Source organism: Lepidothrix coronata, unplaced genomic scaffold (assembly GCF_001604755.1).
Source record: "Lepidothrix coronata isolate B3197 unplaced genomic scaffold, Lepidothrix_coronata-1.0 Scaffold37, whole genome shotgun sequence".
NCBI lineage: Eukaryota > Metazoa > Chordata > Aves > Passeriformes > Pipridae > Lepidothrix > Lepidothrix coronata.
This window is the reverse complement of record NW_016690217.1, coordinates 912,041-939,379: the sequence shown is the minus strand read 5'-3', so window position 1 is coordinate 939,379 and position 27,339 is coordinate 912,041. Positions and strand designations below refer to the sequence as shown.

Below are 27,339 nucleotides of genomic sequence, written 5' to 3'. Positions count from 1 at the left end.
TATGGGCGGAGGGTGTGAACAGTTTCTGGGTAATGGCATGGAAGGCTATAGAATACCATGATGAACTGATCTCAGCTGTCCTAACTAGGACAGGGCTGCCCTATAATCCTTAACAAAACCAAGGGACCATTCTGCTTCCTTCTGTGCTCCTTCATTTTGCCATGATCAGTATCTTTTTGCTGACTAAACTATTATCACAATTCTCCAGTTTGACGACCAACATGCTACCATCCACCATGGTAAATAAAACATAAAAATTGTACTTGGATATATCTGTTTACATGGATATATCTAAGTGTTGTTTATTTTTTTCAGAGCAGTATCACAGAGCAGTTTTATCTGCTGCACAGCAGATAAATTCAGGTATAATTTCAGGGAGCATAGGATTGAATTACAATGCAGTGTTCTGAGCACAGGGCAGGATGCCATATCATGGTAATTCCAGTCTTGTCTCTGACACTGCCATCAGTACTCTCTGCCTTAATTTCTTTACAAGAGGTGTTGTGTTACAGATGTCATATCAGATGAAATCACTAAGTATCACGTTTGAAAGAAGTAAAAGAAGTACTCCTTTACACGGTATAACTCAATGGTAGAATTTATTCCTACCAGAATTTATGATAAATCTCATTTCAAAGTCTTTTCAGCTTTTTATGTGACAGAAACAATTGACTTAGCTAGGGTCACATGATTTGTATAAAATAAACAAAAAACCCAATTTACCACCAACAGCATTAGAAGGAACCTACTGACATTTAACCATCAAAGCAGAAGGATTCAACACATTCAGATGCATTAGTCCACTGGTGAAGAAAAAAGTCAACAGTCAAAGCAAAAGAGAGTCAGAATACTTCAGGTTTCCATTCATGATTCCATCCATTTTAAAAACCTCTCAGTTCTTTGTCTGAGGAGGCAGGAAAGGAGAAATGACCTGCTGCCATGGATGGAATGGTAGAGAGGGGCTCTCCGTGTAGGTTTTGCTATATTAAACACATTGGTGACACACTTCCCTAGTGCATAATCAAGCATATCACAGAGACTCCTATCTTCCTGAAAGGTTAATAATCTTTGCGTGCTATCACTTGTCAAACTCAAGCAATACCAGCCTCTAAAGCACAGGCAGTGGGGAAAAGCTTTCCCCCCAAAATGGCTATGCATGTACAGATCACATGAAGATAAAAAGGCTTGTGTTTTTGACTAGGAAGAAACTGCTGATAGTTAGTTACCATTACAAAAGTGTGACAGTAGTTAATGTGAATCAACAGTAAAAAATGGGATTAAAATAAAAAGTTTGAGAATTGAGGTTTTGGCAGATATTTTGACACTTTGTTGAATCCAACTCCTGCAGACGTCTTGATCTCATCTCACATCAGATACCTCTGTGGACCTCACACAGACTGATCTCTACCTGTTTTCCAGGATCCACAGTCTCTCTCTTGGTGAACACTCACTTCTGAAAACAGTTAACCCCAAAACTCCAAATACTACTTGGTAACATTCAAAGTATTGATCCTAATCCTCTGAGACACTCAAATAAACTGCTTTAATACTGATGCCAAGAGACCAGAAGTCAGTCTGTCTTCCTCTCTCTCTCTCAAATACACACACATTCTTCAAATTACTATTTTCAACATTATTTTTTTTTAATTTCATTATATTCCTCAGGCTCAACCAGAGACAGAGGGAACTTTTCCCAGTAGTATGCCAAAGAGCTGTCAAAGCCATCTAAAAGGGTCACAGTCCACCCCTCTTGAAGAGCAAACTGTCATCTATTTTTTCTTGTATAAATGAGTCACTGACACCTTTCCATTTGACACAAAGAAACTTTTTCAGTTCTTCCCCTGTATATAAGATACTCTATGTCTCCCTGGCTTTCAGGTTCTGAATTGCAATCCCTTTGTTACATGAGCCAGCAGGCAACACTCTTCTTGTTCTGTTACATGTACAACACAAGCAAGACATACAGGTATCAGTTGAATTACTTGTTCCAGTGTCTGACTTGTCTCATTTGAACTAACATACCACACATGCCTCACGTTAAATTGGCTTTATATTTTAAGACAGCCAAGTGATAACTTAGGCATATGCACTGTGTTTTCAGTTACCAGTCAATGATCAGGTGTAGGACCTCGGGCAAGTGACAACCTGTTTGCTGGATAAGCAAACTTGCCTAAGAAAGTAAATTAAGTGCTGAGTGTCCCCATTTCTCTTATCTCTGAATTGAGCATAAGACAAATACATTTCTGATTTGTGATCAAAAGTATATTAATAGCTCCTCCCAACCCTTGGAGAACTTGTGTAAAACAGGTGTATTACTACTTACCCAACACTGTGAACTCAAGTTGATTCACGTGAAATACTCTGGCACCTTTGGAAGTGAAGTGTAATTACTACAGAAGTGATCGGGTGTGTCAGGCAACATTGCATTTACAGCCTAATGCTACCATTACCTTAATGGCTAAATCACAGTGTTCGCTGGCAGTAGTGAGCTGTTCAATGTGCCTGTCCACTTCTGCTACTGACAAACTGCAGCTGCTTTTCTTCCGTCCACAGACAACATTTTCCAGACCTGTCAGCACTCTTTGCAGTTCTGAATTCAAGTCACTACAGTTATCTAAAAGAAAACAAGACAAAACAAAACAAATATCACAACAATTAGTGACTCAATGAAAAAACAAACTCTAACCCAAGAAGCGCCTCTTGCAGAATAACCAGGACTGATATTGTTCAAGGAATGTCCTCGCACTGTGTCACTTTTTCCTCACCAACTGATAGGCTTAAATACCATAACCACACCAAATTAAATAATGAGTTACCTCCCATCTAACAAAACAGTCCCTCTGCTTATCTAAAGTGCTCATTCTTTTTTCAAAAACCCCTCTTGTCTAAAGAACATTTTAAGACATCACATGCTCATATCGTAAGACGTTTCTTTATGTTGTTCTTTTGACCATTCAAAGCCAATTATCCTGATTTTATTACCCTCATAGGTTTCTCTCTGTAAATTCAACTGTTTTTTCTGTCTGTTACATTCATTGATGTTATGACTTGATGCTTTTCGGAGGAATTTTTGTGGTTGTACTTAGATACTATCTGACTTAAAAAAATCCTGGTGTTTACATAAATGATCCCTACCCACTATCTAAGAATCTACGTTTTATTTTAGTAGCTATTCCCTCTTCTGCAACTGCAGAATATTCAGCAATCATAACACCACAGCTTATTTTTTGTTACGTTCCATACTACAGCCATATTAGCAGCTTATACCACAATGTTATTTTAATTATAAAATGCAGCAGATTATCACTTCCTTTCCTGACGTTAGGTTAACCTCTTCTAGTGCTTTGGGCACTGCCATAGCATCCTCCATATGTGAAAACAAGTGGGTCTCTGTACCTTACTGGCTCACTTCATAAATTATTTTCATTTTTCTTAGGCTCTCCTCTAGTGACAGACAGTGGCAGTTCCTACATGTAGTAGAATTCACCTTTGTGCTGTCTCTCAGATGTGCTATTTAGTATTTCTGGATTTCTAGGTAAGAGTTTGCAATAGCTACCCACAGCACAGCACACAAGTGGTGCATTATGAGACGGCAGTGCACCCACAGCTCCTATATCCTACTAAAAACAGTGGCATGCACTCTTGCTGGAGAGCGTTATTTCTGTATTACTGCTGCAAGGTGCTTCATGACGGTCAGAATTCCATGGCAGTCTCATAGCTGTGGTTCTCACAGGAGATTAAAGCAGACTCTTGGTGATGGTCCTGTGGGAGGGCCAGGAGTTGGACTTGATCCCGAGGGGTCCCTAACTCAGCATGTTCTATGATTCTGTGACGCTATGAAACACAAACCTATTGCTGAACAAAACAAAGAGTTTAGAATGATGTCACAGCACTGCATGAAAAATGTGAAGGGGCGACATACAAAACTGTATTGGAAGTCATATTCACTGGTTCCTGTCTAGCAGCCACCCATCTTTTATGATAATACCAAAAAGCCCTTTATAAATGATAATAACACTCACTTATAAGCAGCATATAGCAAGCAGGATGCTCACTTGCAAAAACCTGTTTTGTTTGCTTGACTTTACTTGTTTCCATAGCACCTTCTATAACAAACATTTTGCACACTTAAGCGACCTTCAGAAGATCTTGTGTGCTGGGTTTTGTAACTACAATAACATTTTCCCTATAAAATAATGGTTTGTCATGTGAGAATCCTATTTCTGACAGAAACCAAATCACAAGATCTGCAAGATATACTGGAGAGCATTCATAGTTCTAGCTCTAGGTGTTTTATTGCCTGTAGCAATAGAGCAGCATATCCACATGCATTAGTGTGTCATGAGGCTTTACTAAGTCACTGATGCTCACTCCATTAGGGTAGTAAGCAAGTCACGCACACGGTTATTATATCATGATTATTTTATCTCTATACACCTATATCTAGGATAAAAAATATACCTATTTGTGTATCTATATATGTGTGTGTGTGCCTAATTTATTTTCTCAAGAACATGGAAACGGACCCCCAAAAAAGTCAGTCTATGTATATAAGGAAAATACAGAAGAAATGCAAGAATCCCTACAGCTGAGATTCTTATTTTGTCTATTGCTATATGTTATGTCCCACCCTTAAGGGGAAGGGAGCACCCCAGATCTGTAGATGCTTGTGGTCAACGGAATGACAAAAGTCAAAGAGTCCACAAAAGCTCATAAAATTTTATTAGTAGATTATACACTTGGCATGGAAATTGGTTTGCTAGTCCCTGACCTACTACATAAGCACATGGCAGTGGGTTTTGGATGACAGGGTAGCATGAAAGGGAAGAGAGAAAGAGAGAGATGAATTAAACAGGTGGAGAGAGAAAGAGAAAAAAGAGAGAAAAAGATGACCAGTCCTGGTTCCAGCATGATCCAGCTGGGGTGTTCGGGGTGCTGGAGTGCACATACAGAGCAAGCACACCTGAGCTTTGTGGGGATACCTGTTTATAGATAAGTTTTCCCTGCTCTGGAGATCAGTTTCTCATTTTCTGTGCAAATCAGTTAGCATGGTCAGCCGGTTCTTTCAGACCTTTCTGGAAATGGGTCGGAGGCTTTGGGGCTTTTGGGTGGTCTTGATCCCTCCCTACAGTCCATGCCCACTTCTCATCCTCACTTCTCACTTGATGTGTACCGTGTTGTACTTATCTCTACAGGAGCTAATCAAGAACATTTTTCCCAGAAAAGTGCTGCTCATTCCTCCATACCTGCCCCTTCTCCAGCCACATCCTGTTCTTCTTGTAGTATGTTATTACCTTGGCTGTTATTATCAATAATCCTCGGTTGGCTCCACACCTATCTAGCCATCTGTGTTTTGAGACATACACATCTTCTAGGTTTCTACACTATATTTAATTTTATTGCCTTGTTTCCCACTGTTAGTCGAAACTTAAACAGACAACTTGCTGTTAATGTACACAAATCATGGTTCAGTTCCACCCCATGAAGAAAAAAATCAAAGCCCTGATACCAAAATAAATGCTAAAAAGTGGATTAGTTTCACTTTTTTGGTCAAAAGAAAATTAAAGGGAAAAAAAAAGTCCTCATGTCACAATCTGTTCAAGTAGGAACGTAACAGTGAACATTAACTTTTGAAAGTAAAACAATTAATTCTTTAAGAATATAAAAACCTCTACTAAAATATCTTGACTACATCCAATATTTTGTTAATACTTTGAATTCTGTTGGTCAGACATATCACAATTACATAGATACCATTACAGAACATACTGTTCTATCATACTGTTTCAATAAAGACATTGAAATACAGCGGCTGGTCTTACATTTATAAACAATATGGTATAAAGAGTAGAAATAGTATTCTGAACAAAGTTCTGAATAGTGAGGATCACATCAGACTTCTGCTAGTCTACAGCTATGGGTCTCATCAATCGTGCCCAAACATTTAAAACATCATGCTGAAGGTCTAGGATCTGCTCATGCCTATACTGCAAAATGTATGGAGAAATTATTTCTTATGTGGAGGTTCTTCAACTAATCAGTAATTGTGCTTGAATGGCAAATTAGACGAAATTCTGAAGGAAAGGTGCTTGGCTTCTTAGTTCTTAACCAGAAAAACAAGAGTTGCCTGGAGGTCCTCCCTCCTTGCACTTTGTTTGAATAGCTTGTGTCAGATTCCTCCTTGTCTAAATCCATTTTGGCAAGCTATGCCTATCCATGCTTTAAAAAGGATGGATAGGCAAAAAAGCGTGGACATCCTTTATAATTAGGCCTTAAAAGGTTCCATTACCCATGCTTTCCCCCTTAACTTTTAATCTGTCTGCAATTCTTTTCTAAAGTTAGACTACTTTACAGGCACATGTAAGGTATGTGAATATCTTTCACTCCTTTCTTCTTTCCCAAAATTCATGAGCTCTCATGAACAATATTCCATTTTAAACTCCATAGCTATTCTACACAGCCAGTGGCCAGCAGGACTAGGCAAGTGTACTGGGCACTGGTAAGGCCACATCTCAAATCCTGTGTCCCATTCTGGGCCCCTCACTACAAGAAGAACATTGAGGTGCTGGAAAGACAACAGAGCTGGGGAAGGGTCTGGAGCACAAGTCTGATGAGGAGCAGCTGAGGTGGTTTTCCCTGGAGAAAAGGAGGTTCGGGGGGATCTTCTCACTCCCTAAAACTCCCCGAGAAGAGGCTTTAGTGAGGTGGGGGTGGTCTGTTTTCCCAAGTACAAGTGATAGGACGAGAGGAAATGGCCTCAAGCTGGACAAGGGCATGTTTACATTAGATATTAGGAAAAACTTTTTCATGGAGAGGGAACAGACTGCCTAGGGAAGCTGTGGAATTACCATCCCTGGAAGTGTTCAAAAACTGTGTGGATATGGCACTCAAGGACATGACTTAATGGTGAATATGGTGGTGGTGCTTGGTTGAAGGTTGGACTTGATCATCTTAGAGGTCATTTCCAATCTTAATGATTCTATCACCAAGGCACAGAGGTTACGTCACATATAAGTCATGTAGAAATTCAACATTAGTTGTGATTAGCACATCCCAGATTAATTTAGCTCCTCATCAAACGTTTGGATCTGCATTTCAAAGGCTATATGTTACCCTTCTGCTGTGAGAAGGCATCATGTCTACACCATGAATCACAACTCACCCATATCTGCAGTGACCATGGTGGACTGATTCTCTGGTACCGAAACGGAATTCTGGTCCGCGCTGCGCGAGTCCTCGTTAACCTCCTGCTGGCTCTGGCTGAGCTCCGACCGCAGCTCTGAGTACTCATCCTCCTCCCTTGGAGACAGAGCAAAGGCAGAAATAAAATCCTCTGAGGAAATATCTTCTGTTACATTTATTTCAGACCTGTCAGCTGAGCCACAGGGTACAATCCACAAAAGTTTTGTTCAGTCAGTAGAGAAGACTTTATACCCTTCACTGCAAAGTAACTGTGCTATGACCATAACACCCACTTGCAGCAGCCAGTGCCTGGTTTCCATTTCTTTATTCCCAAGTTCATTATTACTCCAGACCACTGTAGAAGGAAACAATGGGTGGAACTGAGTGCTAGCAAGGATGTGTGCAAGGACATCTGCAGCAGCTCCCCAACTGACAATTCACACAGATCAGCACAAGTAGATTTGATCCCAAAGTGGATTAGAAATAACTGGTTTTGGTCTCTTTCTCAGTTCAAGGATGTCATCAGCTTGTGTGCAAAGCAAGCACATGCACATACCTGCATATGTGTATCAAAATGCTCTTAGAGACAGGTAGCCTTTTCATTTTCTCTTCTCAAAAGAGAGAACAGATAAGTGAGTATTGCACCGAACTGCTGGAGTTAGTAGAAAATAAAAAGCCTTAGTAACCTAGCTTTTAACTTATTTGTCAAGCTGGTTCAACTAAAATAATTGAGGACACAGAATACTTTAGCTAAAGCTAATGAGCTTAAAAAATTAAGGATTTTCCCTTCTGTCTCCACACAAAGAGTTGAAAGCACTGGGGAAGAAGATAAGTAAATGAATAATAGCTTTTCCTGAGAACATTTGTAAACATTTTTTCTTACTGATTTGACTCTGAATTTTTTTTTACTTTCATAGTGACTGTTTTTACATTGAAGTATCTCTTTTAAACATAAGAAAAACATCAGTTTATCCAGGTGCAGAGCCCCTCTGAAAGCAGAAAAACAGCTATCATTCTGTTTCACATTGAATCACATGAAGAGATTAATTTTGCAGCAGATTCGGCAGAAAAGTGGGAGAATGAAACTGTCTGCATTTGGAAACAGTTAGAAAAGCAAAGACCTGTCTGGGGATCTGCATCTGAGAGGGGTATCTGTAATGTTAGGTTTGCTGTGCATATGCCACATACACTGTGTATGGTGATGAGTGTTTCTTGCAGCATTCAGCCTGGACTTGTGTCTGCATTTTTCAGGCAAAATAGCAGAGAAGATGGCCCCTGCACACAGGGATCCATAACAGAAGTGAAGTCTGCTCTCAGAGTTGCAGAGGTGACAACTTATGAACCCGTCTTAAAAACTCAAAAAAGGAAATTTCAGTTTGCTTGCCAAGCAGTGTTTCCCAAAGTACTGAGATGTATTTTCTACAGGAACTACTATGCTCTTCTACCCCTTACATTTGCTTCAGCGCAAAGAAAGTGTGACTTTATCAAAAGCACTTAGTGACCACCATTAAACAAAATGCAGGTCAGCCAGTTAACAGAGACTTGGATCAAAGAAAGGTCTTTGAGTTACCATGCAATATTTGTTTCAGACAGTGTGAGAACTCAATCATGAATAGCAGGAATTAAAATAGTGAAATGAAGACACATAAGAGCGAGTTAATGTTCCATGAACTAGTTCATTATTAGCCACAAAACAAGCCAGTAGTAATTAGCTTTGGACAAAAACAATTACCAAAGCACTCAAACAGTTGTAATTTTTCATCTGAAGGTAATTTATTTTTTAATTTCTGAAACAATTAGTCCTACATTTTTAAAACCTAAATTACCTTTAATTGGACAAATGGCTCTACTGACCCTAAAACAATGGTACACACTGTAGTAACTTCTCACCACTCTTATTGGGCTCTTCTTGCATAAATTTTCTGTTTAAAACACAACACAGCTTCATGTAGCTAGCACTAGTTCTTGTTTTTTGGTTTAAGTGCCCTCAGTATCTCAGAGCAGTTGAAAAGTATGTCACGTGGCAGAACTCACACTCTTCTGATGACTCAGGTGAGAAGTCATTTCCTAAGTGAACTAATGCTTCTAGGACCTGACCAGAAAGATCAGAAATCCATTTCTGGTAAAGTGACAGCTAGGTCAATCAATCACTCCACCACCAATCCCAGTGGGAACAGACTGAGGGTAAAAACAAGGGGGAATTCAAGGGCAGCGATACATCACAAATAGAAATTCTGCCTTTGAAACTGACATTGACAGCAACAAAAGATACTGCTTTTCATCTTTCCCCAAAAGAGAAGAAGAGTCCTCCAGAGGCACTGGAGATGCAAGGTGCTTGGCAATTGACTCCAGGAGGTGGAAGCATTACAACTTTCTCACTGCTGCCATCATGGACAGCCTGGATAGAGAAAGCAGGTAAGCAGGTTCTGCTTGTTCTGCTATGGGCTCTGATAGCTTCCACTTGCTGGAATGGTGAGTTGGAGGCAATTAAGACCAGATCAAGTCATTCTAGACACAGAGTGATGTGGGATCAGTGTTGGAGAAAAAACAGTGTGGTTTTCAGGTACTTATGCACTAATTGCTTTCTTCACATCCAGGTGCACCCAAGGATCACAAGTGCTGCACAGACTCTGAGGAAAATGTGTTCAAATAGTGAGCAAAATGCACACTTTCCAGCATCCTTTCACACCAAAGATGAGTACTTACACAATGCTGACAAGGTTCACGTTTCCTTCACAGCTCCAAATGCTGCATGGCTTCACACTTTAGGTGCCAGCAGTTTTTCAACACACACTTTATTTAAATAAGTATATTAAATATATATATATTATATATATTTACATATATATATTTATAAATATATATATTTAAAATATAAATATATTTTATAGCTCTCTAAGACCTTCAGATAGAAAATACTACAGGTGCATGTGCACAGCAACTCAAGAGATTCACTGCACCCTGCGTATAGACAGGTGAGGTCCCTCTGAACTAGTTCACCTGAGACAATATGGGAATTAATCACTGAGGGCAGGTAGAGCTGGATATTGTATGCTGAAGCCAACATTATCACATCCACACTGCCATTTGAATTGAATCCAAAGTGTGCTAGCTTCCACCTAGCACATATTTAGAAGCTCCAATTAGACCTGCAGGTCACTATGTAAATGTGAGAGTAAGTGCCGTGTGTTATCTCATTTGATGCTGTTGTCTATTCCCTCTCCTTCTTCTTCATTAACTCCAACACAACCTACTTTCTAAATATATTTCAGATTAAAAGCTGTAAGTGTAAACCAGTGGTTTTCCAGCAATAGGTTACAGGCTTCTTCTTCTTGACAATTGTTTCAAATAATTCTTAGCAGGCACCAATGTTGAACAGAGTATATTTCTGTCTGTATTGTTATAGTCTATTTTTAGAGTTGCAGAAATGCACCCAAACAGCCAGTGGTTTAGAACTAAAAGCAGTTAGATCTCTCTCCTTTTCCTTTACCCAAACCTCTATTTGATATCTAAGAAAAACAGTCATATGCTGAAGTTACAGATGATTTTCACAGCCAAAAATAGGATTAAGAAAAAAAATCAGGTTTGAATGAATCTAAGGCAACACTAAAAACTTTTGAAGTCAGAAATATTCATCTTTAATGTAGACATAAGTCCATTTTAGTACACCACTGTATAATTTATAAATCCTCTCTGTGCTTCAGAGTTACTCAGTGTATCCTTTATGTCCAAGTATTTACAATATGAATCTATAACTGGGAAGATCCATCTGATTGGTTTTGCTGTCTTCTAAGTTGTACACACTTCGAGAGAAAACAGGAGTGAAATACATCTTGTCAAAGGACAGAGAACCTTGGCAACATAAGGCTGGTCTACTTGCACTTGAGTATCAGCAACTCAATTTTTAGCCTTAATATCAAATCAGTTACAGTTGTATTTCACCTTTTCTGCTGTCCAAAGCAGCAACAGCAGCAGGGAGATGAGAGAACTGCAGATGAGTGCTGGCTTGCTCCCACAACCATGGTGAACTCATTTTTCTAAGGGAACCCTGGAAGAATCTAGTGCAAGAGCTGCTGCTAATTTCATGGGGACACACACATGGAACTTGCTGTACCCATGAAATGGGTAGCAAACCTAGAAAAATCCTGTAAACTTCTAAAATATTCCTGTAAGATTACTACTACTAAAATCAGCAGGTCAGATATGCCTGGGAAAAGACATGTGCATTAACATGTGACTTAAGCTCTCTTCTTGCTCAGAGAAGCTGTGGATGCTCCATTCCTGGAAGGGTTCAAGGCCAGGCTGGATGACGCTCTGAGCAATCTGGTCTAGTGGAAGGTGTCCCTGTCCATGGCAGGATCTTTAGGGTCCCTTCCAACCCAAACAATTCTACTATTCCAGAGCTGGCATTACCAAACCTCATGAGCAAAAGCCATTACACCTCTAAACTGATATTGCAAAGGCAAAAAAAACCCCAACATTCACACCAAAAAACCACAGAAAAATTCTCTGAATGGAGAATATTAACTAGCTTATACAGCCAGCCAACACTCCTCCTCAAACCGTTGCAATATCTTATTCAGATTCCAACACAGTGGCTGATTACTTTCTGCCCTACTTTCTAAGGGTACTACTTACACTCAGACAAATAGCTACAAATTTAAAGATAATACAACTTAAAGAGGATAGTCAAATACCCTCTACAAAATTCTGGTTTCTTCCAATCGTTTCTGGAATATTTTGGGGTTTTGGAAGGAACTATGAAGAATCTCATAAAGTGGCAGTACATCAAGCTACGTTAGTTTATTTTTACACCCTAAAACCTATACATGAAAAAAAAGTGACCAGTCTCCAATGCTGTGTCAGCATTGGAGAAACATTTATCTGTTATGCAACTAAAGTAAACTCAAGAAGACTGTTTCTGGAAAGACAGCCCAATTTTTGTGATACCGCAAGTAAAGCCTCTGCTCTGTTTTACTTGAAGGTATCAAAGAGAGAAATCAAAACTAAAATCCCTCCTGTGCTCTGGTTTAAAGGTAAGTATGAATGCCAAGGCTCTACAGGGCCATGCTCCCAGAACGCTTTCTCTCAGGATTGTTTTGTTCCAGCTCCTGGACTCAACAGTCCCCAGAGCCAAGGGTGGAGCGCTTGGTGAGTCACACGTGATCTGGCAAAGGACAGCAATTACACCATCCCTGCTCCATGGGACTGAACAGCTTCTCAAGAGTGACACACGTGGATCCCAGTGTGGATTTACATAAAGTCACAGCAGGAAGTATCAGCTTTCCTTCGTTCAGTTGTCTTTACAGACTGTATGGAATCCCTTCAGTATCTACTTGGTTGTAAATTTTAGGGGCAGTATTACTCTTCTGTTCCCCAGACATCAAATTATTGGCCTGCCAAAGAAAACAAGCTATTCCCAACATTAAAGGAAGTAAAAAATCCACTAACAACAAACATTTTTGTTCTTATTAATAAAACCAGATAAGGCATTCTAGCTGCCTGAGCAAAACGAGCTCTCATATGATTGAATCAAACTGGAAGAGCACGACAGTGGTGTTGCAGCAGTATTTTTCTGATGCCTTTAAAGAAAAACTGCACTTTTCATAAGAAGCAACATGTGCTTCCCATCAGGCTTGGCTCTTACACCTCACTTCCCTGTGGATGCCACAGCTGATTCATTTATGGATGTGGTTAAACATTCAGAGCATCCACCTGATTCCAATATTTTGTAATTGAACACCACTTGGCATTTACTTTGGCACAGGGATCCCAAACAAACCATTTTTATGAATTCTTAGTAAAATTCTTCTTAAATGTCATAGAGTTCATCTGTCATTCAAGAAAAAAAAAATCAATGCTTCTCAGATTTTGCTTTTCATCTATTCAATTGGTAGAGCTTTACCAGAGAGGAGGGCAGTATGGACAGTATCATGTTGAAAAGAAAGGCAACTTGAAACAAGACAAATAGAAAATTTGTCTGCAGAGGTATCAAGCATGAATGAATAAGGGAGTCAGGGGGATTTTTCTTCAGAGAAGTACTACCAGTATAGGAAATACCTGAAAAATCTCACCATGATCATCACTAGTTATGAGCATCTCATAGGCAAGAGTATTTAAATTCTTAAGTAAAATGAACATAATGTGATTCTACCACTGCTTTTGAAGTGCTATATATATGTCTGTGTGTGTGTGTTGATACTTCCTCTTATTTATGGTACACCAAACCTTCTTCTTTTTGCATATAAATATTTTCATGAAAGGTTAAGCGAGTAGTTGTAACAATATTGCCTTGTGCTATAAGAAATATTTAAAAGGAAGGACAAATACAGCACATTACAAAAAATTGCAGCTAATAGGTAAGGAAAACTGAAAATTTGCTACATGGCTAGAGCATCATGCCAATGTTACCCACAAAACCATCAAATCTAATTTGAAATCTAATTCCTATTCTCTAGGAAATCTGTAGATTCTAGTTGTTTAGTTGCATCCTCACTAGCTAAACTATAAGAAGCTCCTTCTGCATTCTAGTCCAACTGCTCTACGTTGAGAATAATGGGTAAAAACAAGAGAGAACAATGTTTCCATGTAGTCTAATACACAGTTTACTTTAATACAGTAACATGTAATGATCCAGTGTAATACCCTAAGCCTTGCTGCTCCAAAGACAGACAACAATGGGATTTGTACCATTGTGTTTTGTCAAAAATACCAGTACAAGCAGGTGAAAAACCTACTGAAATCTATTTCAGCCATAATGCTCACCACAAATGATTTCCCTTAGATGATCTACAGGAGGCCACAAAACAAAGTTAAAAGCACAGCTTCAAGTTGGGTGGCTTCATCTTCCTTTATACACCCTTGCTGTCTCTTACGTGGTTCCCCAGGACATTATGCTAAAGGAGTATTTACATGGCACAGTGCAGTTTTTTGCAGTGCTTGTTAGGTTAGCAAAGTGTTATTTTGCCAGAGAGAATGCAGCACTTCTAGGTCTTGGGATGATACTCTGCAGAACACACACCTTAATTATGGGCAGCTATTCAGCACCAGTCACAACAAGCCCAACTACCTTAAAGTTGTCACCAAATTATATTTAGAGTATAATTCACACCATGTTTTGCACTTGTCTTGCATTAGCCCAGGATTTCCAGGAAGCTGCTGTACCTTATTGTTGTTCCCTGTAGTCGATCGATTTTCTTGTTCAGTTCAGCAATGATACTGTGCAGCTCTGTGATGCGTTCCTCGTAGCGCAGCGTTGTTCGCTCCTGCACATCTTCATGCTCTCTCATCAGGTGGGATTGCTCACACTAAAGCAGAGAAACCAGGAACAGAAAGAGTGTTATGAATAGCTGCATGGAGATCACATACAAGGCAAAAGTGCACAGCATTATGGTTTTTTTACTCGTCCTTAGCAAGCGAAAACGAGAGAGATAAAATATTGACAGGGACACAAAGGTATGTAATTACAAGATTTTAGAAACTGACAGAATATGCTGTGTACTTTTATAATTTTTTTTTTAAAGGGCAGAAGTTGCCCCTCCCACTTGAATAAAAAACACCATTTGCAACTCAAAATAGCTACAAATATTGATCTTTGAATCCAAGAGATTCAAGGCACATTGTGAATCTTCAAGGATATTCCCAACATGCTCTGAATTAGAACAATTCCTATGGCAAAACCCGCATCATTATGTGGGAAATGTAGAAAAGAAAATTAATTTCACTGAAGACCTGCAATGTAAAATCCTAGCAGCCATTTCTAAAGATTATGTACAAACCTAAACATCCACTGGTCAGATTATGTGACTAATACGTCTGTTCTAGAACAAGCAGCAGTCACAAGTATTGAGGCCATGTTGCTGAGAACACAGCTGTGTTGGGCAGGGCACGTCTCAAGGATGAAGGACCACCGCCTCCCTAAGATCTTGCTCTATGGTGAACTTGCCACCGGCTGCCGCAAGAGAGGAGCCCCAAAGAGAAGATTCAAGGACTCCCTGAAACAGCATCTCAGCCTTGACCATATTGATCAACATAACTGGTCTACTCTGGCCTCCAATTGGGAGGCCTGGAGACACACCATCTATAACGTGCTGCTTCTTTTGAGAAAGCACACACGATCACTCTCAAGGAGAAAAGATAACGCAGAAATAATTGTGCCCAGCAGAATATACCACTTAAGGAGCCCTTCTGCTGTGCCTTTTGCAACCGGACTTGTCTATCTCGTATTGGCCTTCTTAGCCACCAGCGTGCTTGTAACGTTGGTAGAGCCCTTCCCAAATCTTCGTTTGCGAAGTCTAGCCATGATGACGGAGGTTCTCCAACATTGCTGCATCAAAAGCTTTTTTGAATCAAGTAAACACTCCATAGAGAGGTAACTCCCTAAACCCTTTGTATCATAAATATGACATATCCAAACTAGCAGGTGTGGCAGAATTTTCATAGTTTGCTCTCATATTTTTTGGCCACTTACATTCATAGCTTGACAACATCACCTATATAAAAGCCTTATTGAAAACTAAGATTTCCACTGACCTTCAATAATATTTTTATTTTAAATTTTAAATACAATTTGTTCCATGATTTTTAGATTTCATGAGTATGCACACTGAAAAGTAGCCCAGACATTAGAGGACCCTTCCATAGACTACAACAAAATAGTTTCTTACTCCAGATGTAGCCAAAAGCACTTTTGCCTATACTAGAAGCAACAGATCACATCATCACATTGAAAAAGAGAGCAAAGGGACACAGTTTAGAAGACTGAAAATATTCACCTCTCTTCTAAGACTTCATGTTGGCAACTGATATCTTTATAGATGTATATTATAATTGTAGAAACTTTCCACAACTTATTTATCACATTTTTGGTTTTTAACATCGTATCCGTCTGAAGAACTACCATGGCCTTCAGAGTGCAGAAAGAACACAGAGAAAACGTTTCACAAAAGCTTTAGAGCAGATTTAGGGGGAATAAATAAAAATCTAAATTTCCTCTGACACACACATATGTCCACAAATGCATTAACCAGATCAATCAATTATACACACTGGTGGGTTTTTTTCCTTTTAAACCAAAGAGATGATTTCAGATGGAGTGTATAATAACTGTTTTCTGACAATAAATAAAAACCCTATCACAACAATTTTTATCTCTCTAAGCTATACACTGAAAAGCAGAATTTGTTTATCTTGACTGAAGATACATGGGCTCTCACTAATGGACCCCAGCCACATTACCAGACTTGCTTTCTGTTTTCTCCAGCCATTTCTCAGTCACCATTTTTCAGGACAACCATCGTTTAGTGACAGATGTACTTTGTGAACAACCAGAAGTCTGGTAATATAAGACAATAGTTTCACATTTGATTTTTTTAAAAGCACTCTTGAATTATCTTAGGCAAAAGCAACTGAAAAGGGCTGAAAGGAAATCTCTGTGGAAGACAGGCCATGATGCTAACTAAGGACTGCACTGCCTTGGAGGTGGGCACAGAACTACATCTCCAAAGTTCTGTCATCCATGACAAGCCTCAACTGAGAAAGGCAAAAGCATCCGAACAATGGAAACATAGTTCAGTATGGATCCCAAAATGCAGCCATGGAAAATTCTTTTTGGTATACAGGACTGCTCTTTGTTATGGAACATTCATCTCAAAGCTCAAAATGAAAAAGAAACAAATGCATCTTTTGGTACCCACTGCTGAATTTTTTCTCTGGGATATTGCAACTATTCATCATCCTCCTTAGTTTTTTTTGTTCTTTGAGTCTCAGAACAAAATGATCTGCTACCAGTTTTTATTTCTTTCCAAGGTGTACGATATAAATTAACAATGACTGGAAACACTATTGTCTGAACTCTTGACGGTGTTCAACCACAAGAGCAAGAAGAGTATGAGGGAGAACCATGGTAAGAGAAAATAATTTAACCCAAGCTTATTGTCTCAATATGTGATTCTTCTGCCTATCAATGTACAAAAATTCCTAGTGAAGAAACACTAACAGTGCATTAAATTATGTTCACCTTTATGTTAAATTTGCAGTGTTCAGTCAGAGGACAAAAAAAAGAACCACCAGCAGCAGTGTTCATTAAGAGATGCCCCAGTGCCTCAGGCCCTGCAGAGACAAACACTGGCTATAGTGTTGTTCACCAGAATACAAGTCATCACCTGAACAAGCCACAATGATAAACCTGTCTAACAGGATCGCAGGAACTAAAAGTCTTTGCTCAACTAACACAGTACTTTAATTTAAGAGGAGTGGCAGATTTAAAAGTGGCAATCCATTAATCTAAATTTATGTGTAAATACAAGTCTATGGTGCTAAATCCTCAATCATGACAACATGCACAGTCAGAATTAATTGTTTTGTTGTAGATTTTGTGCATACTTGATGTGGAAGATGAATACAAGTACACAGAATTAATCCATGTCAGATAAGGACATCACACAACAGATGAGTAATTTCAGTGTTCATCTGAACACCACTCACTTCTATTTCAAGTTACTCTGTTAAATGAGAAACTGAAGCCTTCCTGTGAAGTTCACATGTTCTTACATGTCTGCAGAGAATGTTGCTTATGTTCTTACATAACTACAGAGTGTTGGTTTAATTCTTATACTGAAATTCTGCTGTCCCTCCCTATATTGTGAATAATCAAGAGGATGGTAAAGAATTATCCTTGCAGTAATGGGACATGCTACTGTGTGATACACAGTCCAGAATTGTACAGCAAAGTCTTCGTTACCCTGTGTCTATAGCTATTATGGAAACTCAAAATTACGACGAAGAACAAAGAATGAGAGAGTAGGAGTACCTTGTGAGAGGAGATGAAATGATAAGAAAGATGTAATAAGTGAATTGTCTATTCTTGTTGTATTTACTGAAATGTTTAGCATGTTATTAAATTCCATGTTCTAACACAAAACTGCAGAGCTCAATGTCATAGGATGTAGGAAATTTCAAGAATGTAGATAGATTAGAAAGCAGACTATATAAATCCACAGAGGAAAGGACCATATAGGACTACAAAACGCAGTGTAGCCTGCTGCTCACAGATGTTGGCAGAAAGTTGGGGGAGTGTGAAGGGGGACAACTCTATGCATTTCTTATGCTCTCCCTTCACACGTCCAGTATTTATCACTATCAAAGCCAGGACACCATGCCAGGCAGAGCTAGCAGAAAACACTGCAATTCTCATAACAATGGAAAGATTTTTGGAAGAAGACATTAGTTGAGATTGACCACTGCTTTATAGCAAATTTCATTCAAGAGATCACCTTGCTGCCAAACTGTACACTGACAAAAACACAAGAGACAGAGATCTGCTGTGTTACTAAAATAATAGAGGCATGTACAGAAAAATTATAGCAGGTCTCTACAGACTGCAGATTTGGAAGCAAGCATGCTACAATCACCAATAATCAATTACATCACTTTACAAAATTTTAAGCCCAGGCTATCCAACTATCTTTCTTCACCATTTGTCATTGATTACTTGAATTGTGGTTCCCCAAATCACCTCCACTCTGCAAATCATTAATCCTTTCTTCAAAATGCCTCACATGTCTCATGAAATGATGGGAAAAGTATTACCAAAAATGCGATTTAAGAGCTATTTGTTCCAGAGAGCATTTACCATGCCAGCTGAAATGAAACATGTGCTGCCTTTGTAAGTATAATCCAAATGCAGAATAGAGATTTAATACTGGACAACTAACATCTGAGTATGGTTATGCAGAACCTCAAACACCTCCTATTTAATTTATGCCTTCTGAACCTCTGATTCACATTAGACAGAAGCTGTAGAGGAAAAAATTGTATGATACAATATGAATTTGAATGAATCCCTGTGGAGCGGGAGGAAAAGTTCAAAAAACTATGTTAAGTGACGTATCTACTTGGAAGTGATGCAGTTAGAAAAAGAAGAAAAGATGCAGTGGTTCACCAGTCTCAGTCTCAGTACATAAACAAAGCCATTGCATTGAATATATGAGTTGTGTTTCTTTAATGGCTTATTCCTTAAGAAAGATTGTATTTTATTTCCACTTGAGGGCATTTAAAAAAAAATAAACTGAAAAGAGATAAAACATTAAAACTTTTTAGAAATTTCTCATTAAAAAGTAATTTATCTGAAATCTAGCTAGCACGCTAGTTTCCACATATTTCATATGTGAAAGGTGGGGGTCATCACTAGGCTTGTGTTCCTAAGCACAGGGCTCAAGCGCATGTAACAACCCTCAGCATGAAAAATTGAGTGCTATAAACACATGCATAATTGATACCCCACCAAGGAAAACACCGAACAATCTCGTGCTAACAGAACACATGATAATTGGGATTAAGGACTGATCCTTAATCCCAGTTGCCATCAATTCAGTGCTGAATGGGAGCACCTACAAGGCTCTAGCTGAGAGATAATACATGTATTTTTAAACAAAGATTTGGAAATAAAAGTAAAACACTGACAAAAACCTGTGGTTAGCATATACAAATAATAACAATGTGGTCATGCCGAATTATGTGGATCATTTGGATACAGTGAATCATTCTGACAGTTTAATGATTGTTAAATGCAGCCTCATATCAAACTCTAAGCAAGATGGAGGATTCTATCTGAAGAATGCCATAGAAATTAAAAAAGGCTCTCCAGATTATAGCTGATATACCATGTTAACTCTCAGTTTGGCTCTGGCTCACATATTGAAGGGAACAAAAACATGAAAGTGGTTTTTATTTCTGGATGTTGCATTGATGGTCTGCAATAACAGTATCACTTACAAGCCCATAAACCTTTAAGGTAGCTGAAAAAAACCATTAGGAAATGCAGGCAAAGGCCAACATAAGGGAGGACTGAAGTAAAAGCCTAAACATGACCGCTTAAACGCTTCTACATTTGGTTTGAGTTTAATTAACACAGATACCAGGCCTTTCCAGAATGCACTGAATATTGAAGACTCTAAATCTGCAAAATCGCAGGATGGCTGAGGCTGACAGGGACCACTGGAGGTCACTCATCCAGGCCCTCACCCAACCCACCAGGTCCAGGTGGATTGAGGACTTCTAAGATTGGAGATCCTACAGCTTCTCTGGGGAACAAATAAGATGCCATACTCTACAGGACAAAATGCTTTGATTGTCTCTATACAAGCATAAATGAATATGGGGTTTGAACTAGTTTTGAAATGTAAAGTATTTACAAATGGTATTTGACACAAAGACAGTATCGGAAAACAAAGGTTTTGTTTATAGGAGAGAGAAATATTAAGAACAATAGCTCAATTTTCCTTGTTTGCATTTGTGTCTCTACAAGAGCTGTGAAATCATTAGAGGTCAGACCTTACTCTTATTTAACCCCTTGGCTTTCCTGTGTTTTCCACAGCAGATACACACCAATTGACTTACTAGAAGCTAGACTGAGATCACAAATAATTTCTCATGTAACATCAAAACACTGACAATTGGCAATAACTTTTATGAGTGTTAATTTGTGCTGCATTTACATCTGACCCAGAAGTGGAAGGCTCTGCAACCAGTTACCTAATCCACTGTGTATAGGATCCCAAAATATAATATTTGCAGAGAGAGATTTGAGTGGTCTTTGCAAAAAGCCATGGGCTACAGAAGCTGGGAAAAACCCTCTTCATTGACCTTATCCCTGAGGATTTTTCCTGCCTTCTCCAGCAGGATGTGAAGAGACTCTTTGCTTGATGTTATCACATGCTCTGCCCAAGCCAGAGTCCGCATCCTGATCTCATCAAACCCCTGCAGAAGACCTTTTGTGCTTTCTCTCTCCCTTTGTGTTCCCTAAATCCTTGCATTCTGTAAACCTGAATACCTTTTTCCCTCTGAAATTCCCCTAAGATAAAATGGGTTTTCTCCTATGATGTATGTGTAAGACCCCAAATTTGTTAACCTGGGTTCTTCCCTTACGTCATCTCCTGAAACCCCCTATTTATAATAATTGTAATAGTTAAAACCCCCTGTTGAATATGTAAACCATAAACCCTTTAAATATGAACTTGTAAGTCCAGTAAAGGATTCCAGTTTTCTGCCTCCGCTGGAATCATCGTAGTTATTGACTTGCTACAACTGTGGGTATGCTGCAAGTCTTCTAAAGTATTTCAAAGCATTTGTTGTTTATATTGGCTTCAACCCAAAACTAATCTAATTATTTTTAGGGGTTTTTTTTGAAGAATGTCATCAACACATAAAACTTATAACCCATGGCAGTATGTGTCTTGCAGTCTTAAAATTCTTTTCACTTTTGACATTGTTGAGTATTTTATCCTCTCCCCACACACTACATTCCTCTCTGAGAAACAACAGCTCCACAAAACCAAGGACCGTCTTCAGTATCTTGAACTACTGTTGCTTACCTGTGCTTTAGCCAGTTTCTTTTCCAACAGGTCACGTTCCTTTTCTGTTTGTTGTAGACATTTATTAAGCTCCACTATGTCTCCCTTTAATGAAGCCAGGGCTGCTAAATGAAGCTGGAAGACAAAAATGAAAGAAACAAATTAACTAATTCACAAGCTATGTAGCAGTAGCATTTCAGAGAAGAGACAGTATTATACAGCAGCTACAGTATCACTGGATTTCTGTAGTAGTTAATAGGAACTTTAGTAGAACAAAGTCTAAAAGGAATCTACATGCAAATAAATATTTTTAACATGGAATTTTTCTCTCCAGACAGCACACACATTCCTTCACCATATCCTTTATAAGGATAAATACAATGAAGAATAATTCAGGTAGAAATGTGTAGATTAGTTCTAACGTTAGTTTATTAGGAGGCAGGTTGAGTCTTGTGCTCTAAAACCTTATAGTAAATGTTGACTAAGACTGGTATTACAGAGTAAGGTGTATCAAGTTTCGATGCCTTTAGACATATAGAGATTATCGGTTTGGTGAAGGGAATACCTCCATGCAGAGGATTTGGGTTTATTTTGCAACTAAAGCTTACTCCACCTTGAGCTACTGCTCTGTAGTTCTGCTCAGTCCCATGCCAGTGAGTTTCAACAAATCTAATCTACTGAACCCACACATGAAGAACATGAATTGTTTTTCTTTCTGCAGTAGATCCTTTTGATGAAAGATATGTTCTACATTTAACTGATAGCATTTGGTAATATCTATCAGGTTAGGATAACTAGTAACATTGAAACTAGGTTAGCTACACAACTTAGAAAACAAGAACAGTTCTTACAAGAATCCTATACTTTTAACTCGTTCACACTCTCTTTGTCCTTAAATATCCCATTAATCATTGCACCAAAGGCATCAACTAGAATTCAACACTCAGTACTGATAACTACAACTGAAAAGTCCTGGAGGAAAACTAGCCACTAATACTGAAGTCTTTCTTTGTAGTAGTAAAGAAACAGCTTCAAGTTATACTGGGTAAGAAAACAAAAGTGACCTTTCACACCAGAGTAAGCAACACAGCAGACATTGCTCTGCTGTCAAGACTCAGACTGAAACATAAACCCTGCTTCTAGTCCTTCAGTCAGTTTCAGTCCCTCACTCTGATATTTTATTGGGCGGGTCACTTAAAAGTTATTTTTCATGCTTCATGTACAATGAATCAGCTAGTGAGTCCTATTTTGATATCAATTTTACCTTTCCAATACTGGAAGTCAGCAAAACCATACGTGCTTTCACATACTGATATGAAAGCAGCTTCATGACAGCAGAGAGACTAGATTATTTGGCAAAAGCTTCTTCACATACAGTATTGTCAGTGTTATAGAAAAAACCCTCTGGCTTCAAGACAGAAAACATAACTTTAAAAAGGTTTTTGGATGCGAACTCTGCAGTTTTAAATGCTTATTCTAGAAGCTCTGGACATCTTCATTTGTGAGTTCAGTACAAAGCATTTTTATTATGTCAGTTACAAAAACTTCTTAGGAAATGCAGTTATTTGCTTAAGTGCAAATACACACATGCACAATTACATGTGGCGTAAACGTTTCTACATTTGGTTTGAGTTTAATTAACACAGATACCAGGCCTTTCCAAAATGCACTGAATATTGGAGACTCTAAATCTGCAAAATCGCAGGATGGCTGAGGCTGACAGGGACCACTGGAGGTCACTCATCCAGGCCCTCACCCAACCCACCAGGTCCAGGTGGATTGAGGACTTCTAAGATTGGAGATCCTACAGCTTCTCTGGGGAACAAATAAGATGCCATACTTTACAGGACAAAATGCTTTGATTGTCTCTATACAAGCATAAATGAATATGGGGTTTGAACTAGTTTTGAAATGTAAAGTATTTACAAATGGTATTTGACACAAAGACAGTATCGGAAAACAAAGGTTTTGTTTATAGGAGAGAGAAATATTAAGAACAATAGCTCAATTTTCCTTGTTTGCATTTGTGTCTCTACAAGAGCTGTGAAATCATTAGAGGTCAGACCTTACTCTTATTTAACCCCTTGGCTTTCCTGTGCCTGTGTTTTCCACAGCAGATACACACCAATTGACTTACCAGAAGCTAGACTGAGATCACAAATAATTTCTCATTCGCAGACACTTGTGAATATTTCAACCTATTTCATAAAACAAATCAAACCCCTAATTTAATCACAGCAAAAACTGTTGGATAAAGAAAATACAGTAAAGATTGTTAAAAAAATTACATAGAACAGGTAAACTACTGTTACTTCAGTGAGTAGGATCAGTTTTAGAACATACTAAAAAAAAAAAAGAAGAAAAAAGATGCAATTATGGAATGTTATCCTTTGAAAAATTAATCAGGTGTGGTAGGGAGAAACAGTTTTTCCCCCTGCAGTTGTAAAATGGTAAAACCCCAGGGGGTGGTGACCCCTGGAAGTTTTGAAGTTTTGTCCAATGGGTGCTTCTGCGAAATGTAAACATACCACAAGCAAACGGAAGAGAAGGTTAGTTGTAGTTGGGTTGTAGAAGAAGTGGCCACGTGAAAGCCACGAGGAGAAACAGCAGCAGGCCCACTGGGGCTGGGCCCCCCACAGCCCCCAGCGGGGGGCTGCGGGGACCTGGAACAGCACAAAGCTGGGCTAAGTGCCTGCAGCTGAGAGCTAAGAAAGTTTTCTCCACTGTGAGTGAGCAGAGACAGAGCAGCAGCAGAAGCAGCATCCACAGACTGTGGCTAAGAGCCAGGACAGATAAGAACTGAACCAAACAGCAAACGGCATGCAGCAAGAGAGAGAACTCCTGGAAGGAGAGCCGAGAAAGAGAGACAGCAGCAGAGAGACAGAGTTGGGGTAAGAACTGGAATAAAACCCCATATCCCTCTGAGACCTCCGAGAAAGGAGGGAGATGGACTCCTATTAAGGACAGGAGCCTTGGAGTGCTGCAGCACCAGAGAGAGAGAGAAGCTGAGAAGCTCAAAGACGTCCTGAAGCTGGACCGGGACGGAGAAGGAATGCGGGGTCAGTTGACCTTGGCCCCCCTCGCTGCTGCTGACAAGCCTAGCAGCCTGAGACAGAGCACAGGAGCTCTGGTAGAACTCTTGAGGCAAAGGCTTTCAACTGAAAGCTGCCCAAGATGTTCTGATGCAGGGGTGAAACCCTGAGGAAGGGACTTTCACAAAGATGTCCCTGCATTTCGTGATATGCCTGTGGTGAAGCGAGTTTTGTCCCTGCTGGCAGTCCACAGGTGAGACCTTCGCTTGGAGTCGAAGGAGAGCCAAGAGGAGTGAAAGGCGACCCCCTTGTGTCTTGAAGACCCTCGTTTGGAGACGACGGGCCAAGGGGCTTGGAGACGCCCTTGTGTGTATTGAGAAGAGATCCAACTACAATAATCCAGTTACGGTTGCTGCATAGAGACAGAGAGACCTGCTGCCTTAGAGACATTGCTGCTCTGAAGAAGGGATCTGTCCTTCTTTCCTCCTGGACTTTTATTTGGAGGGGAGAAGAGATCTGATCCATCGTAAATACTTATGTCATGGTAGAGATAGTTGAGATTGTGTGTATAATGTATTATAATATTTATGTGTAATGTATTATAACATTTATTTGTACAGTCATTTGTAATATATTCCCTTTCCCCCATTCTAAATCTTGTGTTTTGTCTGGAAAAAACACATCTTATACTAGGTTGAGATTGGGGGAGGGGGCTTTGATAGAGAATTAGATTTTTTGGAGCTCTCAAACCATGACATCTGGCAATTCACACTTGATGAATGAAACATGGTGCTAATAGCACTTCTGAGTGTGCCTGAGGCCTAGAGTAACGGCCCTGCTTCTATTACAACAGATGTTTACATCATCATAGAAATCAAAATTTTAGGTGACATGAGAAGAAAAGCCCAACACTGACACCTAAAACTAACCAAAAGAGAAAAGTATCTGAATCTGGAGGTTGCACAAAAGAACTACATGTTGCAAAGTTCACTCTTTTGGGATTCTTATGAACCTTGACTGTGGCACTGGAGGGCAGCCCACACATCCACACGAACAGCCTCTAAACTGACACTGGTACTGTGCAAGAACGGTCAGCCTTGCTTTCACCTTCCAGAGGAGGAATCTGTTGCTACTTCCACTGCAAGTGAGGGAGCAAAGTAACAGCAATGTATAAATGTATGAAAATGAGGCTGTGGGACACCAAGCTTAGGACAAAATACTGTCTTCACTTCAACTCAGTCTTAACACATTGTCTTGGACCATAGCCTTTCTTTAAGTAAAAATAAAAAATTAAATTATTATGCAATTATGAGCTAGGAAGGGTTTGATATGTCCATACTTAGAAGGATTTTATCTCCACTTCAGTGAATTTAGCATTCCTACTCTCTTTACAGTCACTCTCAATTTAAGTAAGAAAAATTATGTCTCTATCAGTGAACTGATGGAAAGAGGAAACAGATCTATTTTTTTCTATTTCCCCTTTTGCCAAACATGACTGGAGAAAATTAACTTAGGAGAAAAACAGCAAGGTTCAGTGCAGTCCCTTGAAAATCTCAAGATGCTAAACTTCTTTCCTATGTTCCTTTCCAGCTTGCTCAGGTGATGGGCACACCTTTTGTCCCTCAGGAAAGAAAGGAGTGGAAAACTAATCCCAAGAATGAACCTCACTCAATCCTCTGCATTTAGCATTGAGGTGACCCACAGTATAGGGCTGGTTACAACATCCCAGACAGTGTAAGCTTGTCCACAGTAACTTGTTTTCCAAGACCCTCACCATTTTTTGTATCATCTTAACTTGTTCCTTCAACTTCAGTTTCTTCCAACTGACAACAATCCAGACCTTTCAAAACAGAAAATGCCATTCAAGAACCACTCAAAAATTAAGATACTACTTACTATGCTAACTTAATCATAATTTACTAAAGCATCCCGTGGTTCTTGTGTTCTTGCCAACACTTCTGAAACAGAAAATAATTTCTGATTTCTAAAGACAAGACTGTGGAATAGCAATAAAGCTGAACTTAGGATCTCTGTCTCCAGACATGATGTGATGTACTGTCACCATAAATTTAGGGAAGCAAAATCTGTATTGCCATGTCAAATCAGTGATCCACACATCCAGCACTTTGTTTCCACCATAAGCCAACCAGCTGTCTCAGCAACAGGAAGGAAAAAAAAAAGCAGAAAAAAAAAGGCAAAAACCCCACCAAAACCTCTGGAATGTACTTGTCCAATTGTTCGAAATTCAAAGAAAGAAAACATCGCCCCAGCTTTCCTTAGCAGCTCACACCCTAAAGAGCTCTATATTAGAATGTCCACTATGTAACTTCCAAAAGTACGGCTCTAAAATGATTTTTAAAAGCAGCCAATCAACTTTAAGACTCCTAGTTGTGGCAGCAAAACTCCCTGGATGAGCATGTGCTTGCTTAACAAAATACATTAAGTTCAGTTCTTAATTACTTGACTTCTGCATCTCCAAGACCTCTGCATTCCTCTCCCACTTCTTTAACCTCAGGCCACCAGCCACACTCTTTTCAAATGTCTTCAAATCCCCACTTCTCCCAGAACCCTCTGTATCCCTAACTGCACTCACCAGTTAAAGGTTCTCCAGGGTGAACAGGTGGAGAAGAAGTTGCAGTCTCCAGTGACCTCCCAGCTTACAATAAAGTAGTAGGTTTTAGAATGTTTTTAGAAAGATAATGTGCTATAAACAACACTCAAGTTTTACATGGCTTAAATACCACTAATCTTTACACTCCTGGCTGTAAATCTCA

The 27,339-nt window shown here is 39.3% G+C and overlaps 1 protein-coding gene across 5 annotated transcripts in view; it reads right to left on the bottom strand.

Annotated features, from left to right (window-relative positions):
* MCC (mutated in colorectal cancers) overlaps positions 1-27,339 on the bottom strand; it is a 202,669-nt gene that overhangs the window by 58,143 nt on the left and 117,187 nt on the right. For all 5 annotated transcript variants that reach the window (XM_017812717.1, XM_017812718.1, XM_017812721.1 and 2 more), the window contains 4 exons: positions 21,555-21,668; positions 14,347-14,489; positions 7,163-7,299; positions 2,451-2,614 (listed from right to left, as the gene is read on the bottom strand). In XM_017812717.1, coding sequence (XP_017668206.1) covers positions 2,451-2,614; positions 7,163-7,299; positions 14,347-14,489; positions 21,555-21,668 — 558 coding nt within the window. The remainder of the gene's footprint in view (positions 1-2,450; positions 2,615-7,162; positions 7,300-14,346; positions 14,490-21,554; positions 21,669-27,339) is intronic.